We start from the raw sequence: 16692 nt of genomic DNA on the forward strand, positions 1-16692 counted from the left end.
TGAGGACCTACTGTGTGCCTGTCACTGGTAATGGAACCAGAAGATGGGAGGAGACTTCCCTCATCTGTACCATGGGGATCATGCCCTTCAGGGACTCATGAGGAAACAGGGAGACTGCACGTGTCATCAACTGGGGCTGATTATTATGACTGTTATTGGTGGTTTCTCACCAGGAGAGGCATTACTTAATGTTCCATGAAGACCATGTGGAAAATTAATCTTTCAAACTCTTTGTTTGAGATTCCATGAAGCCAAAAACCCATTCTGATCTCAACACCTCTGTTATTTTCTCCATCTGGCCCTTGCCACTGGGGGTTGTCTGTTTATCTGTCTCCACGCCTGGGTGGTGGGTTCCTAACCCAGCCCTCTGTCTCTGGGATCCACCACAGTACCTGGCACATAGTTCAAGTGCTTGGTAAATTTGTATTGAATGAAAAGATGAAGGGAGGAAAACAGTCCTGTAGCTGACATTTTCTTGCCTGAGTGAAGTAGAGTCCAGATACTTTGGGTGAGATGGGTGTGTTTTCCATCTTATTTATTCCTCCCCGTTCCTTCTTCTATCAGGGGCTCCCTTTGCCTCTAGCCCCTGCTGTCCAGCCTGTGCATCTTCCTGTGTCTGCAAATGTGCCCAACCATGGCAGCTGGAGCCAGATGGTTTGTATCTCCACCCTCAGGAGGAAGCTCCAAAAGGCTGAAGTCTTTGTACACCCGGTGCCCCCCCCTCCTTTACAGGACACACAGCCCTGTCAACAGCATGAGAGGCCAAGGTGCAGGCCAGGCTGGGCCCCCCAAATGGTGGGGATGGCTTGGGCATCCAAGTGGGTGTGTCACCCCAGAAGTGGGACTGGGAAGGATACTATAGAAGTGGGTGGCAGAGAGCTGATGACTGGGGTGGGGGGGATAAGGGGAACATTGTAGTTTTCAGGTCTTCAACCAAAGCCATTCTGGAGCAGAGGGCCACTGTCAAAGGTCCTCTGAGAGGGTAAGAATAGAATTTTTTTTTTTTGCCAGTCTTGTAGCACATCCAGGGGCCAGGGATTGTACCTGAGCCACAGCAGTGACACCAGCCACAAGGTGGTTCCTTAACCACTCAAGGATAAGGCACTGCCTAGCATCTATTTTTATTAACCTTTACCATCCCTCTGAGAATGTGGCACAGTTTGTGGGATAGTCACACAGAGTTCCTTAATCTGAACATCCCTCTGGCACTTATTTGGGGCCACTTCTCTCCAGCTCCAATAGGGGTTCTGGAAGACCTGTCAATCCTGGTCTCTGCAGGGAAGCACCACGTGACCAAGTAAAGCCAATCATATACCCCATGACCCTTTCCATGATGGTTGGTCCAGGGTTGGACACATGACCTCAGGTGGACCAATCAGAGTCCTTTTTATTACTCTGATATTTCCCACCCTTGATTACCTAGGGGTTCAATGCCATAGGGATAGAAAGACCTGGGGCAGCTATCTGCGGAGTTCTTCATTATGTTTAGAAGGCTGAGCCATGAAAGCTGTGAGGCCAGAGAATGAAAGACAAGAAGAGGGAAAGACCAGGCATGAAAAGCATGAGCTGATGGCTTCTGATGACTTGGGTCAAATCACTGAGCTCTTTGGATCTGCTCTGGTGTCTGCATCCCCGATCCCCGGTATCCTTCCAAGAGGTCTGCCCTTCTGTTGGAAATCTCGTGGAGATGTGCTCCTCTCACTTCTGGTTCAGACTAGGTTATCGAGTCCTTCGTGATTATGAGGCACCGCCCAGACTCAAGAGAAGTGCCCATTGGTATTAGCACCACTGACAAGGCAATCCTTTAATCTTTACCCAGAACTGGGCTTTGCAGAGCACGGAACCCCAGTCAAGCCACCCTCCCTGGGTGAGAACGCCCTAGGTGTGAGTGAATGTGTGATTGGGGAGTGGGCCTGGTTGCTTCTTGAAGCAGCTCCAGCATTTACACCGCGATAGCCAGGCCAATCCTGTTCTGTCCTCGATCAAAAACAGTGAAGTACAGCCTTAAGAAGACCTCACCCAGGATCCACGTCTCCTCCTTGCCCAAGCTTTCTGTGCCTCCACTAAAGTTGCTGTAGCAGCGGCGAGGAGTAGAACCCTGGGGAAGTGGGAAAGACATGGCCATGAGCATGGGCCCTCACCTGCCACTGCCCTCCCTCCATATCAAGAGCAGGCAGCTTCTGGGTTTCATCTCCCGCCTTAGGTGAGACCCACTTGGTTCTCTCTGAGCAGCTGCAGAAGCGGGGTGTCCATCCAAGAACCAGGTGGGCTGTAGCCCCCCTCCACCCCTCCCTGCTGTTTCGTTCCTTCTGCCCCAGGCTGGCTGTTCTCTCTGCACAGAAGGCCTTTTCTTGCCCCTTTCCCCACAACCTGTTCTTTAAGACTGTGCTCAGCGCCTCACCCCACCCCCACTCGGGTGGCCTTCCTGGACCCCGCTCATCCTCCTTGGCCACTCCAGGCTGGGTTGGGTGACTTGGCCCGGTGCTCCCCTATCTCTAGCCCTCGTTAGGCTGGATCTGCCCCTGGCATCCCTTGGCACAGCCCCCAGGGGTACCGTGGGCATGGAGCCCAGTGTCCATTTGCCTCCACCCCAGAGGATGGGGGTTTAGAATCATTGAAATTCCCTCTCTTCTTCACAGCCTTCTTTGAGCTCCTTCAGCCTCCTTTCAATTCCCATTGGGAGCTGATGTGTAATAAAGCTGAAGTCTGAGCCAGGGCTGTGCAGTCACTGTGTCCCCTTCATGCAGGAGGGCCTCCAAGCCCTGCACAGGGCTGGTCTGGTGTCCCAGCTCCCAGAGCGGGACCTGGGGCTTACGAAGGGCAGGTGCAGCCTAGGACTCGGGAAACCCTCTAATCATCATCCAAACCAGGGCACTTTGGAGATGGGCAGGGAGACTGTGAACCACTCTGGTGGGACAACACACTGGCAGTGTCCTCAGCCAACCCCCTTGTCCCTCAGCCTGATGATCACAGGGATTCTGTGTCATCCATCTGTGGGCCCTGGTTGACCAGAAGCTCCTTGAGGACAGAAGCCCTTAGTGGTCCCCTCTCCTTGTGGCTGGTACTACACCTGCCTGGGGTGGAGTCTCCATCTTTATTTCAGGATGGTGGTTGTCCTAGTCTTCCCTTTGCCTTCAAGAGGCTGGTTTTGTGGGAAGCTCTGACCCCAGACACAGGAGGTGGGGTGGTTGAAGTGGTGGGTGGGGCTCAGCAGCATCTTCAGTGGTGCAGCTTGGCCTTTATGGTCCCCTCCTCTCAGCATCAAGCAGCCCTATGGTTCCTCCAAGTCCCTGATTTGAGCACCAGCCCCCAGGGTTGGCCCCTCACCTTTCGGATGTAGGCACGAGCTGGCACTGGGTATTGGACGTTGTTAATGGTGAAGATGAAGTCAGCCAGTGTCGTCCTGGCACAACATCGGACCTGGTACTATTAGAAAACGAGGGAGAGAGGTTGGCCCAGCTGATCCTTCCTGTGTATAGAGCCCCAGAGAGACCCTGTGGCATGATCTTTCACCTCGTTCTCAATGAACCTGGCCTGGATAATCTTCTGGATGCTGGAGATCTGTCTACTTGGGCCAAGCAGGAATGCGCTCCCACTATCCAAGATGGCCTGGCAGCCACGGGTACAACCAACAACCACCCCTCTCCAGGTGATCCTAAGAGACAGTGGACAAAGTGGTCACCAGGATCCCTCTGAAGTCTCTTCCCATTGCTGCCCACTCCTCCCCGCCTCCCCCAGAGCCTGTCTCCAGAACAGTCTCCAGATCATGCCCCCATTCTGTTTTCCTTTGCTCCAGTCATTTCATCTTCCATGACTTCCTTTCAGTTCTTGAATGCACCAGGCTCTTTCGGATCTCAGGGCCTTGGCATGTGCTGGTCACCCTGTCTAGAAGGCCTCCATCGCCTTTGGTTAATTTCTCCTCCTTATCCAGGCTGCAGCTTAATTGTCACATTTCAGGGAAGTCTCCCCACCCCTCCAGACTAGACCAAGCTTCACTCCTGGCCATTCTCTGTGTATACTTCCTCATGTCTAGCATGGTATGAAGTGGCTATTCATTCTTTTTCTGACTCCTTTGCTGTATGTCTCCCTCACTGTATACTAGGTCTGTAAGAACAAGTCCTATTGTCAAATGCCCAGGACACAGTGGATCCACACCTTGGGTTTGTGGAATGAATGAATGAAGACATGAATGGGGGACACCAGAGCCCTGTTTCTGGAGTCTGAGAAATAATGGGTCCACACCCAGAGAGACGGTGGAGGTTCTCTGGGGCAGCAGATGCTCAGAGTGGTGGGGAGGGGGACACTGGTGCCCTGGGAGAGCTTGTCCCCCAGCCCTGCCCCCTGGGCTGGCTCAGACACTGAGGCCCCCGGGCAGCCAATGAGCGACATTGCCCAGGGGCCTCCAAGGGACATGGAAGCTCTTGTGTGAGGGGCTCAACTCCTGCCTCTTGTTCTGAGGCCACTCTTGGATCCCAGCTCCCTGGTGGTCTCTTGATAGTCCCTGTCCGCCTGTGTGCCTGGGATGGGGCTGGGTGGGTCAGGGTCAGGAGGTATCTCTCTGTCTGATGTGCTTTCCAGTCTCAAGAATGCAGCCAGCCTCTGTACACTGCTGGGTAGCTTCTCCCTAAGGAGACCCGTTTTCCCAGTTTGTCCAGGACGTGTCTTGTTTTCCCACTGGCGGTCCTGTGCACGAATCACCTGCTTGGGCCTGGGTAGCCGAGGACGGTTGGTCATCGTAGCACCAGCCTGCTCAGGCTCGTGGAAGTCTCCCTGATCCTCCTTTCAGGACCCTTTAGGGTCCTCAAACCACATTCCTCTCCCACCTCCCATAGAGGAAGCTGCAGCATCTGGGTTGCAGAAGAATCTCTGGGCCCTGGTCAGGACCCTGGTCAGGAGGCTTGGGTGATTATTGACCCATGGGTGGTGTGTGTTTCTGTGTACCTCTGTGTGTCTTGCTGTGTCTGTGTGACTATATGTGTCTGCCTGTGTGTTTCTTTGTGTGTCTTTCTATGTGGGTCTTTTTCTGTGGAGTGTGTGTGTATCTGTTTGTGTATGACCATGTTTCTGTGTGTGAATGTGTGTGTGCTTTCCTGTGTCTGTGTGCCCCTGTGTGGGCATCCCTCAGCGTGGTCCTCAGAGGGAGGGGCTTACCTGTCCAAGGTGATCTGCCAGTAGTTTCGCGCTGACAGGGGCACCCACTTGAGGTTTCCTGTGAAGAAGTTGTTGTCCACGCCGCCAATCATCAGCACGCTGCCCTTCTTTGTATTGCTGAGGAGCAGAGGGGGAGGGAGGGCTGAGTGTAGGAGAATAATGGGTGGCTTTTCTCAACATGGCCACACCAGGCACTGTTGTGGGGTGTGCTTATCCACCCATCACAGGCACTGCAATGATCCCATTTTACAGATGCAGAAATTGAAGCATGGAGGGCTGAGTACCTGACTGGCTAGTGAGTGGCCCAGAAGAGGTTTGAACCTGGGCATCCTGGCCAGGCTCTGACCACCCACCCTTCCTAGAGGGACTGGTCCCCTCCCGCAATCAGCCTGCTGAGAGAATCCCTCTGGGGACCCCAGCCTGGAGGGCTGTGGCTGCCACTGGGCCAGCCTGTCAATTTTCAGGAAAGCTGGGACCTTAGGGTGCCAAGGGCATGGATCAGGCTCACCCAAGGCCAGGTTCCTGGCCCCGTGCCGCTGCCATCTCTGTCTTGAAACTCAACGTTTTCCACAAAGGGGTCCCTCATGTTCCTTTTGCACTGGCCCCTGCCAGTGCTCCAGCTGCTCCTGGGCTCCTGGTCAAATGTGAGTGAGGAAGAAACAGTCCCCCCATCCCTGTCCTTTCCTTATCGAATCCGTCAGCGAATCCCATTCTCTTCTCTTCCCACCTGTATCCTGACCCCTCCACTGCTCCTCCTCCCCCCCCCCACCTCCCTGGACCAAGCGCTGCCCTTTAACCCAAGCGGATGAATGTGTTACAATAAAACTTTATTTCCAAAAACCTGTGGCAGGGCCATATATGGCTCTGGAGCCTCAGTTAGTTGACCCTGGTCTAGACTACCATGGATCTTCTGGATCAGGTTGTCTAGACATTTTCATGCAATTGTCGCATGTTGCCGCATAAATATAGAGAGGGCTTGTCCCACTCAGACTTACGTGCTCAAGTAGAGGGCAAAGACAGGCTCCGGAATTTGCCCTTGCTTCCTTAAGTTGTCAAAGACGGGGGTGGTCCCTTGGATGGCGAGGCTGGGATAGCCCAGGCCCAGGACGCCATCAAAGAATGCATTTTCAAGTTCCTTTACAGGCTCTGACTGGCTCAAGCCAAATGCCTGGTTCTCGCTCTTGAATCTGCCAATCTGTGGGGGAAAGGATTGTTCCCTATGAAGGTTTGGGAAGCAGGGCTGGCACTGGGCTGGGGTGGAGATGGGCAGGGAGATGACATTAGCTTGCACTGAACAAACACCCTGATGGGCCCTGGGTTGACCACTGACCAAGCTGGGATGGGGATCTGGTTCCCCTTTGTGTGGGGCTGTGGATAACAACCCACAGCCACTCTTTTGGGGAACGCTGTCTGCAGTTAGTAGATTGGCCTTATGCCCTCATCCTCGTGCGGAAAGTGAGACCAGGACAGAACCAAATGATTCCCACCTGAGGAGAACATGAGGAGAGAGCAGGGTAACCTTCTCTTTGGCGTCCCTGGGATCTGATGGTAGAAAGGGATGAGTTCGTTGCAATGCATTGTGGATTCTGCATCCACACAGTAAGAAAGATGCCCATTATACAGTGAAGCTGCAAGGTCCTTAGGGAAATTTGTGTGTGTGTGTGTGTGTGTGTGTGTGTGTGTGTGTGTGTGTGTGTGTGTGTGGTGTGCATGAGAGAGAGAGAAAGGGGAAGAAAAAGAGAGTACTCCTTTCAGGGAGTCTGGCCTTAATTTTAATGAGATTCTCCAAGAGCCCCTAGAGTAGAATGCATTTAGCAGGTAGCTCCCAGATCTTTGGCCCCCTGCCTCCCCCACCTGTGTGCCTGAAGCCCTTGGCTGTCTCCCAGGGGCCCCAGATAAGTTTTATTCTCTCCCCCCAAAACCCCACACCTGCATGAGTCTTGACTGGCCATCTCAGTTTCACCGCTTACCAGATAGGTGACCTTGGCCAAGGCCCTTGCTCTCTGCATCTCAGTCTCCTAATCTGTATAAAGCAGATAATAATAGTATCTGCCAGGGGTGGGTGTGTGGGATGGGGGCTGCAGGATTAAACAATGATCACAATGGAAGTGCCAGGCCCAGTTGGGGAATAGAAAGGTGTGTGTTTTTCTCTCCCCTCTCCCTGCTGCTAGCAAATCCACCCCTCAAACTTCTCTCTGGGTTGGCTGATCTGAGAGTCTGCATGTCAGCAGGTGCACTTGCTCCACAGGGACAGAGTCCTGCAGGGCAGGTAGGAGGCGAGCCACTCAGGACTGTGGGAAAGCCAGGCCCTCCTAAGGGATCCCGTCCTTGGCCAGCCCTGCCTCAGCTCATGGTTTTCACATTACCTGAACGGTGTCATATCCCAGTAATCCAGACACTAGCCCAGAATGAGGGGCCAGTTTGACGGTCCGATTTGAACTCTGGAAGGTACTGGAAAGAGTTGGATTGAATGACCTGTGTGTAACTGCAGACAGAGGAGATGAGTGTCTGTGAGCTTGCCGTGGACTGAGAAGGGGGTGGGGGGAGCACAAGAGGGATGGGGGGGCACTCACCACAGGCTCTGCTGTGGCATTGGTTGGAGGGCACCCACAAGTCAGATGAGGCGGTGTCAAATATGACACTGAACAGCTGCGGGGGTGTGCCAATGGTGATGTTGCCCACGTAGACCATCTATAGGGGCCAGGAAGGGGTGGTCAGGGCAGGCCTGGCTGCCCTGGTCACCCTGGTTTCCCAATGTGCCACCAACCTCGAGCTGCCCCATGGCACCTAAAATCCCTTTCCCACCTCACAGCCTCTGCTCAGACCAGTGCCTCATTGGAGCAGCTCTCCAGTGTCCCCCTCAAGGCCCAGCTTGAGCATGTCCTTCTCCTTCCTTCGCCCAAACTCAAACCTTGTCCTTTCAACACCAGGCAGTTGGCCCTTTTATGTGATTCATGTATGAGTTGCTGTGTCTCAGGCCAGCCTCTGCATTCTTGCAGAATAGATAAGACCTTTTCTTAAAATCAGTAGCCATAACCATATAGCATTAGATTTCTATAGTGTCACCCAAGGAAGGGGCTCAATAACTTTTTACTGGTATCATATTTGGGTCTTTGGAGGCTCCACTTCCATTGCCTGGGGTTTTAAACCTGCTTTGCAGTTGACTTTGTTTTATCAGACATGACTCACCCTTCCTCCGTAGCTCAGTGGCTCTCTTAGGTCTAAAAGAACAATCTTCCTCAAGACGATGACACATCTTTGGCACAGAAATGGATGTTTACCTGCCACCTGGTAATTGCTGGGCCCAGTCACTGCAGACCAAGAGTTGAGGGTGGGAGTGCCTTCTCCTCTGGGTATGAGGCGCCTGTTCCCCTGAGGTTGGGCTTCCTGCAGGACCCCCAGCCCCAGTATCCCTCCCGGACCTCCAGAGTATACCCAGTACTAGACCAGAGCACCAGGGGGCGCTGTGGGGCCATCCTTCCCAGGTACTCACATCCAGGTAGTTCCACAGGCGAAGACAAGAGATTTTTGGGGAACAGAGAGAACCCTTTAGCCCGAATTTCTGGATCATGTTGTAGGGATGTTCCTTCAGGAAATTTAGCAGCAAGTCTTTTTCCCTGAGGTTTTCTCGGATGGACTTGACCTTCGTGAGAGGGATTCTTCATGAAGCATGGGAAAAGGAAAAAAATAAGAGAGAGCCCTCTGCTGTTGGTGTTGTAGAATGACTGTCACACCTTGCATTGTAGTGGAGCTGTGTATTTTCCAAGTATTTTTATGAGCGTCATCTTGCAAAGACCATGGCAAAGACCGAGGTTTGAATACAGGTTCTTTTGTTTAATCTCATATAAGTCATATGACCATTTGGAGTCTCAGTCCCTCTATCAGGAAATAGTGGACTACAATAACCCCACACCCTACATAGAATGTTCTGGCTATTAGGTAAGAGGATGGATGTAATGTAGCTGATATACGGGAAGTCTCAACAATGACAGCCGTTACCATTGCTACTGTCACCCTGCTGTATCTGCCTCACAGTAGCTCTGGGAGGGAGGCCCAAGGGTCATCATGATCCTCTTTTTACAGAGAAGGACTTTGGAATGCAGGACAGGGAGTCTGTGACTTGGCTGTGGTCATACTGCTTGTTAGAGGTCAAAAGGCCTAGCAGTAGGCCTCCTGATCTTTCTCCAGGGCTCAATCAGAAGAAAGAGGTGAGAGAGGAAGCCAGGAGATGGGGATATATTATGAAAATTAAGTGCCTATAGAAACTAGAATGAATCAAATTGAAAAAGAAAAAAACAACAAAACCTTGGAGTGTTCTTCATGCAGAGAGAAATCCAAAGTGATGGAGAGAAAAAAAAGACAGATACAGAGATGACACCCCAGGGACATATAGACACAGAAATGGAGAGAGAACCGAGAGGAGACCTAGGAGCAAATGCAGGAGAAATGGTGTTCCACAGGACTATGCTGACGTTTGAACAGGTTGTGCACTGAACAAATCCAAGGTGTGCCATTTTTTCACATAGGTCATGATGGGACTGTTGCCCTGCAGGCCTACCCCAAGACCCCTGGGCCCCACGGTGCCCATGGCAAGGTACTTATCAATCAGTGAGAGTTGAAGTTTAAGACTGTCAGGAATGATGACATTCCCTTCTAACCCTGATGGGTAGATGAATAAGAGGATGACAAGAAATATTCCAGAGAGAAAGAAAGAGAGAGATAAAAAGAGAGAGAGAGAGAGAGAGAGAGAGAGAGAGAGAGAGAGAGAGAGGGAGGGAGGGAGAGGAAGATGATCTCGCTTCCAGTCCCCGTACTTACATGACTAAGCACTCTGAGAGGGCCACCAGCCCAAGGATCACAAGCCACTTCATGCTTCTTTCCTGGGTCCAGGTACTCAGGAAAGAGCAAGTTCTTAGCATGTAGTAGTGGCCCAAAGGTTCTAGTTTTATATGCTCTGAAATGGCTCAATTGTCCCCTGTGGGCCACTAATGGACATGATAAGAAATACAGACCTCCTGATAAGATCTTAGCCTCCATCAATGTCCTTGGGGAGTAGACGTGGAAAATTCTCAGAATACAGAGATTTTACTGCAATCTTTTCCTTGGGGCTTAGCTGCACAACGAAATCAAACTGCGGGAACTAACAAAGAGCTGGGAGGCTCTTGTGACATTGGAGATGAAACACTGCTAACAATGTGATAAAAATAAGTGCTGGGGGCCATGCTTGACATTTTATGAACTCATGTGGTCTTGGCAGCCACTTAGTGAGGTGTGCCTTGTTCTCTGTTGAAGAGGAGATTGCGAGGAGGAAAAGAGGTCAAATGGCAAAGTGAAGACTTTAGGAGCAGCCCGCTGACATACAAGTGGCTTTAGGTAGGGACCCATGGCACAGATCATGACACCTGGGGTGCCATTTGTCTTCCAAGACCTAGGCTAGAGGGAATTCCAATGGCACAGTCTTACTATTGGAAGAAATGGGATGCATGCCTCCAAAAGATGTCTTATTCATCCAACACATTAATGGAGGACCCTGTGTGCTGGGGTCCAGGTTAGATGCCAGGAAGTCAAACATGAGTAAAATGCAGGCAGTCCTTGTCTTCAGGGAGCTGGCAGTCTAGGGCAGTTCTCACAAATTCATGGCCCAGGTTGCAAGAGCAATGCATGGACTGGTTTTACAGGCATCCTGGGCTGGGGCAGTGTCTACTCAGCTCTAAACAGTGGCTGCCATGCTGGAAAGCAGGCTGGTTGGGCAAGTTTTCCAGAGAAGTCAGAAGTCTGGATATTTATGTAAAATCCCTTGATCTCAAATGTTAAGTACTAATTCTCTCTCTCTCTTTTTTTCCGCAAAGAAACGTCGTGTGATCCAAACCTCAAGCAACTGTGTGCTGGATTCAGCCTGCAGGCTGTGCAGGTTTTTCTTTCTTACCTGGAGGTGGGAGTCAAGAGGGGACAGAGAGGAGGTTCCATTCACTCTGGGTGAATGAATAAGGGACTAAATACATTTTAACCATGTGAATTTTCCTTCCATTTGTCAAGAAGGACCACCAGGGGCATGGAAGCTAACATGTATAAAAATTTCCACTTACTATGCACTTGTCGTAATTCCCTAAGGGGATCCAAACCTTGAAACTTGTAGTGTGCCCAACGAAACATATAAAGTCAGAAATAAGTTTTAAGTGTCTTCTCAGTCAAAGAAGACCTAAAAATCACCACTCTGAGCTTCTGCTCAGCCTGAGATGAACAGATACACTGGTTTACCTCCTATTGCCGCCAAAGCAAAGATGATGGCATTTTGCTGCTCCTTCAGGGTTCCCTGGACTTGGGTCTTCCTGTATGAGATCTGTCCAGACCTGTCTCTTGGTTAAATAGTGGAGGCTGCCCTGTTCCTCAGGATATCTGTCCAGGCTTGTCTCTTGGTGAAATAAAGCGAGGCTGATGGTCACTGGCCGGGTGACAGAAGTTGTGGGGCATCTTCCTTCTCATTTTTGCACATTGATAAAACTTAGGTTTGATGGTTCAGTCCCTGTGGAGGGCACCTGACAGCATCTAGCACACAACACACACGTGTGCTCTTTAACTCAGCAACTCTCCTTCTAGGGACTGATTCCAAAGATACACTGGCAAAAATGCCACACGTCATATGTGCAAGCTGTTCATTGTAACTTTACTTGTAAAAGCAAAAGATTAGAAACCTACCTGGAGTGACCACCCATAGGGTTGTATCAGTTAAGATATATAGGGCAGGTGCACAACTTGGCAGAATGTGGATGGAGAGAGGAGTGGAATGGGTGAGTTCTCCCCCATATATTGTTTAGGGTTTTCTTTTTTGGTTATTATTGTTGTTATTAATACAATTGCATTTTTTCTCTTTTTAAAAAATTATTTTTTAAATGGAAGTTAGTTCATTTATAATGTTTGTTAGTTTTAGGTGTATAGAAAAGTGATTTAGTTGTACATACATGTATTTCTTTTTTTTCCAGCTTCTTTTCTCCTGTAGGTTATTATAAAATATTTGAGTTGGAGCTTCTTTTCTGGCTCACAGAGTTAAGAACCAGATATAGTGTCCCTGGGGATGCAGGTCTGATCCCCGGCCTGGCTCAGTGGGTTAAGGATCTGGCATTGTGGTAAGCTATGGAGCATGCTGCAGATGCAGCTCAGATCTGGCACTGCCATGGTTGGGGTGTAGGCTTGCAGGTGCAGCTCCAACTCAACCCCTAGCCTAGGAACTTCCACATGCTGCAGGTGTGGCCATAAGAAGGAAAAAAAAAAGTTGAGTAGAGTTCCCTCTGCTATATGGCAGGTCCTTGTTGGTTATCAAATTTTCATATAGTAACTGTTTAGGCCTTAAAAAGAGGGCCCAGAACAGTGCTTATAGTTTGTTTCTTTTACATACACACAAATTTACATATACATATATGTATGTATATTCTCAATAAGAAGCAGTGGAAGAATAAACCAAAATTGAATACAAAGTTAATTTTATGGGATGAAATTGAGATTTTTCTTGCTTTCTAGCTTGCCTTTGCAACCATGTCAATGTGTTACAGAATCAAAAAATAGATCAACTCATCTGTCAAGACTGAGAACCAACTAAGACAAATGAACCTAATTGCATCAAGTTGGTGACATAGCCCAAAAGAAAAAAACATTACTTAAGTGGCTTTAAAATGCAGAATTTTGACTCAACATTCAGAGTGAGATATTTTCTAAGGACAAAAACAAGCAAACAGTAACGCACCCCCAAACTCAAACCAAAACAACAACCACAAAAAAAGACTAATGAAATTTGAAAGTCTATGCAAAACTCTTATTGTTGGTGATATTGCCACTGTATCGCTGAAAGTATCATACTTAGGTTACACGTTAAAGCATGTAAGTAATTTTGCTAATGTTGTTATGAAGCAAGGTTTTCAGTGGAAGAGAGAAAAGAGGTTTAAGTATGAAATAAAAAAGCTCCAATAAAAATGCCAGGATGGCTGAATGGTCTAAGGCGCCAGACTCAAGGATTCTCCTACTTTGTGAAGCAAGTGAGAAAAAGGAAGACAAATACCATGTGACATTACTTATGTGTGGAATCTAAAGTATGGCTAAAGATCCTATCTGCAAACCAGAAACAGATCATGGACATGGAGAGCAGACCTGTGGTTGCCCTGGGGGAGGAGGGAGAGGGGAGGGAGTGGGACGGATGGGGCGTTTGGGGTTGGTGGATGCCAATATTCCCCTTAGAATTGTTAGCAGTGGGGTTCTATTGTACAGCCCAGGGAGCTATGTCCAATCTCTTGGGGTGGAACATGATGGAAGAGAGTGTGAGAGAAAGAATGTGTGTGTATATATATATGACTGGATCACTCTGTTGTACAGCAGAAATGGACACAACAATATAAATCAACTATACTGCAATAAAAATAAAAACATATAATCACAGCAACAGTAAAATTACAGTAATAGTTTTTTGTTAGCTGTTCATGATTGATTTTCACTGTCATGCTGACAGTTCAGAACCAACATCACATGTAATTACAGTCACAGAATAACAGAAATCTTTTTGTTTGATCGAATGTAGGAGATCAACTATTGCAATACGGCTAGTCTCACGGAGGAAGATACTGAAGACTGGCAAGGCCATGCCACTTGCTTGGGGATGGAGGGCCCAGCTCTCTGCATCACTCAGCATTACCAGCTGGGCAACTCCTGCGCACTTACTAGGTCTAAGCAATGCACTAAAAGTACCACATGATTTCATGTAATTTTCACAGCGGTCTTATGATGTCTGCATATAGCTGCTACGATCTGTATTTCTATCCACGTGGAACCTGAGGTTTCTCTGCTCTGGGTAGCAGAGCCTGGGCATGAACATAGGTAATCTAACTCCAGAATCTGAATATGGAACCACGTTGCCATGTGAATGAGGTTGTATGTATGCCTGTCTCTGTGGGTGTTTAATTATACAAATGGAATGCATGAGTTCGAAACACATATGTGATGCAGTTCCTGTTGTGACTCAGCAGGTTAAGAACCTGGCATCGTGTCTTTTAGGATACAGGTTTGACCCCTGCCCAGCTCAGTGGGTTAAGGATCTGGCATTGCTGCAGGTGTGGCTCGGATCCAGAGTTGCTGTTGCTGTGGTGTAGGCCTCAGCTGCAGCTCTGATTCCACCTCCAGCCTGGGAACTTCCATGTGCCACAGGGGTGGCACATATTTTTTTTCCCAAGTGCTTGATACAGTACTGTGAACTATCGGTGCTGAATTGTACAGCAAATCTCTAGACTTTACTCATCTTGCAGAACTGAAAGTTCATACTGGTTGTACAGCAACTCCCCATTTCCCCCCTCCCTGACCCCGGACAACCACCACTTTACCCTCTGCTTCTATAAGTGTGACTTTGGGTGTATTTTTTTTGTTGTTGTTGTTTTTGGCTACCTCTGTGGCATGTGGAAAATCCAGGCCGGGACTTGGGTCTGGAGGCGGCTGGGGCAGCCCAGGTGGCTGGCGTGGACCAGTCCCTGCATGGGGCCAGGCATCCAGGCCGCATGGAGGAGCCGCGGGTGGGGGCCGTCTCCCAGAACAACTTCAGAACGAGTCTGTGGGAGCAGATTGTCCACTTCCATGTCACGCGGCTCATGGACTCGCTCTTCCTGTGGGTCAAGGCCACACGGAAGCTGAGCAACCTTGCCGTGGCCATGTGCACCTGCTATGAACCCATCACTATGTCCACGTCCCTCCTCGGGACACATCGGACACGATGTCCACCAGCCTCGCCCAGCACTTCGCCAGGAAGGCCAACAAACAGGTATTTGTCAGCTTTAACCTTCATGGCAGGACGGCGGCTTTGCAGCACTTGTGGAAAACAGGATTGAGGAGGAAATGGAGGCTTTTTTGGAGCTGTTCTAGCCAGGGTGGCAGCAAGGACCCTGGACTCCTGCATAGCAGATGTTGGTTGAATAAATACAGATGATCTTGCCGTGTCCTCAGGTGGTCACCAGAGGTCAGCATGCATCCTTGTTCAAATAGCAGAGTGGCGGCTCTGGGATTTACAGGTGAAAGAGAATGGGCCAGGTTGCCTTCCTGTGCTTTAGGAGCTGAAAGCTTTCTATTGGGTTATATGTATTTTACAAGTGATGATATGTAACTTACTTTAAGGATAGATAGATAGGTATTCAGTTCTAAGGACTCTTTAGAAGGAGCAAGCTTGGAGCTCCTGTCATGGCTCAGCATAAACAAACCCTGCTAGTATCCTTGAGGATGCGTGTTCCATCCCTGACCTCCCTCAGTGGGTTAAGGATCTAGTGTTGCCTCAAGCTGTGGTGAAACAGGTTGCAGATGTGGCTCGGATCCCAGGTTGCTGTGGCTGTGTCGAAGGCCGGCTGCTGCAGTTACAACTGGACCCCTAGCCTGGGAACCTTCTTATGCCAAAGATGTGGCCTTAAAAAGCCAAAATGAATGAATGAATGAATGAATGAATGAATGAATAAACGCGGAGTAAGCTTAAATTAAGAATTCTGGAATCTTCCAGTCATTCTTTTAAACATGTCAACACCTGTATCTTGAATCCAGAAAAGCACCTCCTGTGTTTCTCATCCTCCTTTATATCGCTTCATCTCTGAAGTCAAGGGTGAACAAATTTCTGCAAATTTTTGCAGAGAGAAATGTCACTGCCAAAAATCTTCAGGTGGGAATAATGAATAATATCAACGGGTCATTTACTGAGTCGAGACCCTCTGCCTACACCCTGTCACCGCTCCCTCCATGACAAGGCCGTCATGACTGGTCTGGTTTTGGGGCAGAGATGAGCACAGCTGAAGGATGTGCCTGAGGCCACGCAAGATTGCAGCCTCCCCTCGAACCAAAGGTCAGAGTCTTAGGCTTCGGGAGGTGTCCCACCCGCTTTGGCTGTCCCGTGTCCTGTTTGGCCCTGTCCTGCTGTCTGATGGTGAGGACTGGGCCTCGGGTCACCCCCTGAGCATTTGTTGTAAACATACATATGTCTCCTCAGGACATAAGTTTTGAAAGGGGTTCAACTGCTCGACAGGTCACATCACACACGGGCTCTCTCTGTCCCTGGTGCCCGTTCCTGAGGCAGGTTTTGAGCAGCGACAGAGGGTGGGTTCCATCCAGGGAGAGAACAGAGAGAAGTCAGTCAGAGGAAGATCCCAGAGAAGACAAGTTCCTGGAAGGAAGATTCTAGGAGGAAGTGTCGGGGTGCCCAGGGGAGGGAAGAACTGGGATGGAGAAGTGGGTGACAGCCAGGCCTCAGGACAAAGAAAACCCAAGGGAACACAGCAAATGGGACCTAATTAAACTTAAAAGCTTTTGCACAGCAAAGGAAACTACTGACAAAACAAAAAGACAACCTACTGAATGGGAGAAGACTTTTGGAAATGATATGACTGATGAGGGGTTAATATCCAATACACACATACGTACCTACAGCTCAACATAAAGAAAAAAAGCAAACAACCACAACAGACAAAACCTGATTAAAACATTGGCAGAGGAACTGAGGAGGCATTTTTTTCCAAACAAGAAATGCAGATGGCTAAC

General features: G+C 49.4%; 1 protein-coding gene and 1 pseudogene across 1 annotated transcript; one reads left to right on the top strand and one right to left on the bottom strand.

Annotated features, from left to right (window-relative positions):
* Positions 1-1942: 1942 nt before the first annotated feature.
* PPAG3 (pregnancy-associated glycoprotein 3) lies at positions 1943-10022 on the bottom strand. Its single transcript, NM_213809.1, is given in 9 exon segments — positions 1943-2098; positions 3328-3426; positions 3514-3655; positions 5152-5268; positions 6147-6346; positions 7518-7636; positions 7725-7842; positions 8645-8810; positions 9970-10022. Coding segments are annotated over 9 exon segments (1170 nt in total).
* Positions 10023-14681: 4659 nt separating this feature from the next.
* LOC110259709 (proteasome assembly chaperone 4 pseudogene) lies at positions 14682-15167 on the top strand (annotated as a pseudogene).
* Positions 15168-16692: the final 1525 nt, after the last annotated feature.

The sequence above is a fragment of the Sus scrofa genome, chromosome 2 (genome assembly GCF_054392235.1).
Source record: "Sus scrofa isolate SSC_HxYL_T2T_F1_AM1 chromosome 2, Sscrofa_HxYL_maternal_Yorkshire_Landrace_v2.0, whole genome shotgun sequence".
In the NCBI taxonomy this organism is placed as follows: domain Eukaryota; kingdom Metazoa; phylum Chordata; class Mammalia; order Artiodactyla; family Suidae; genus Sus; species Sus scrofa.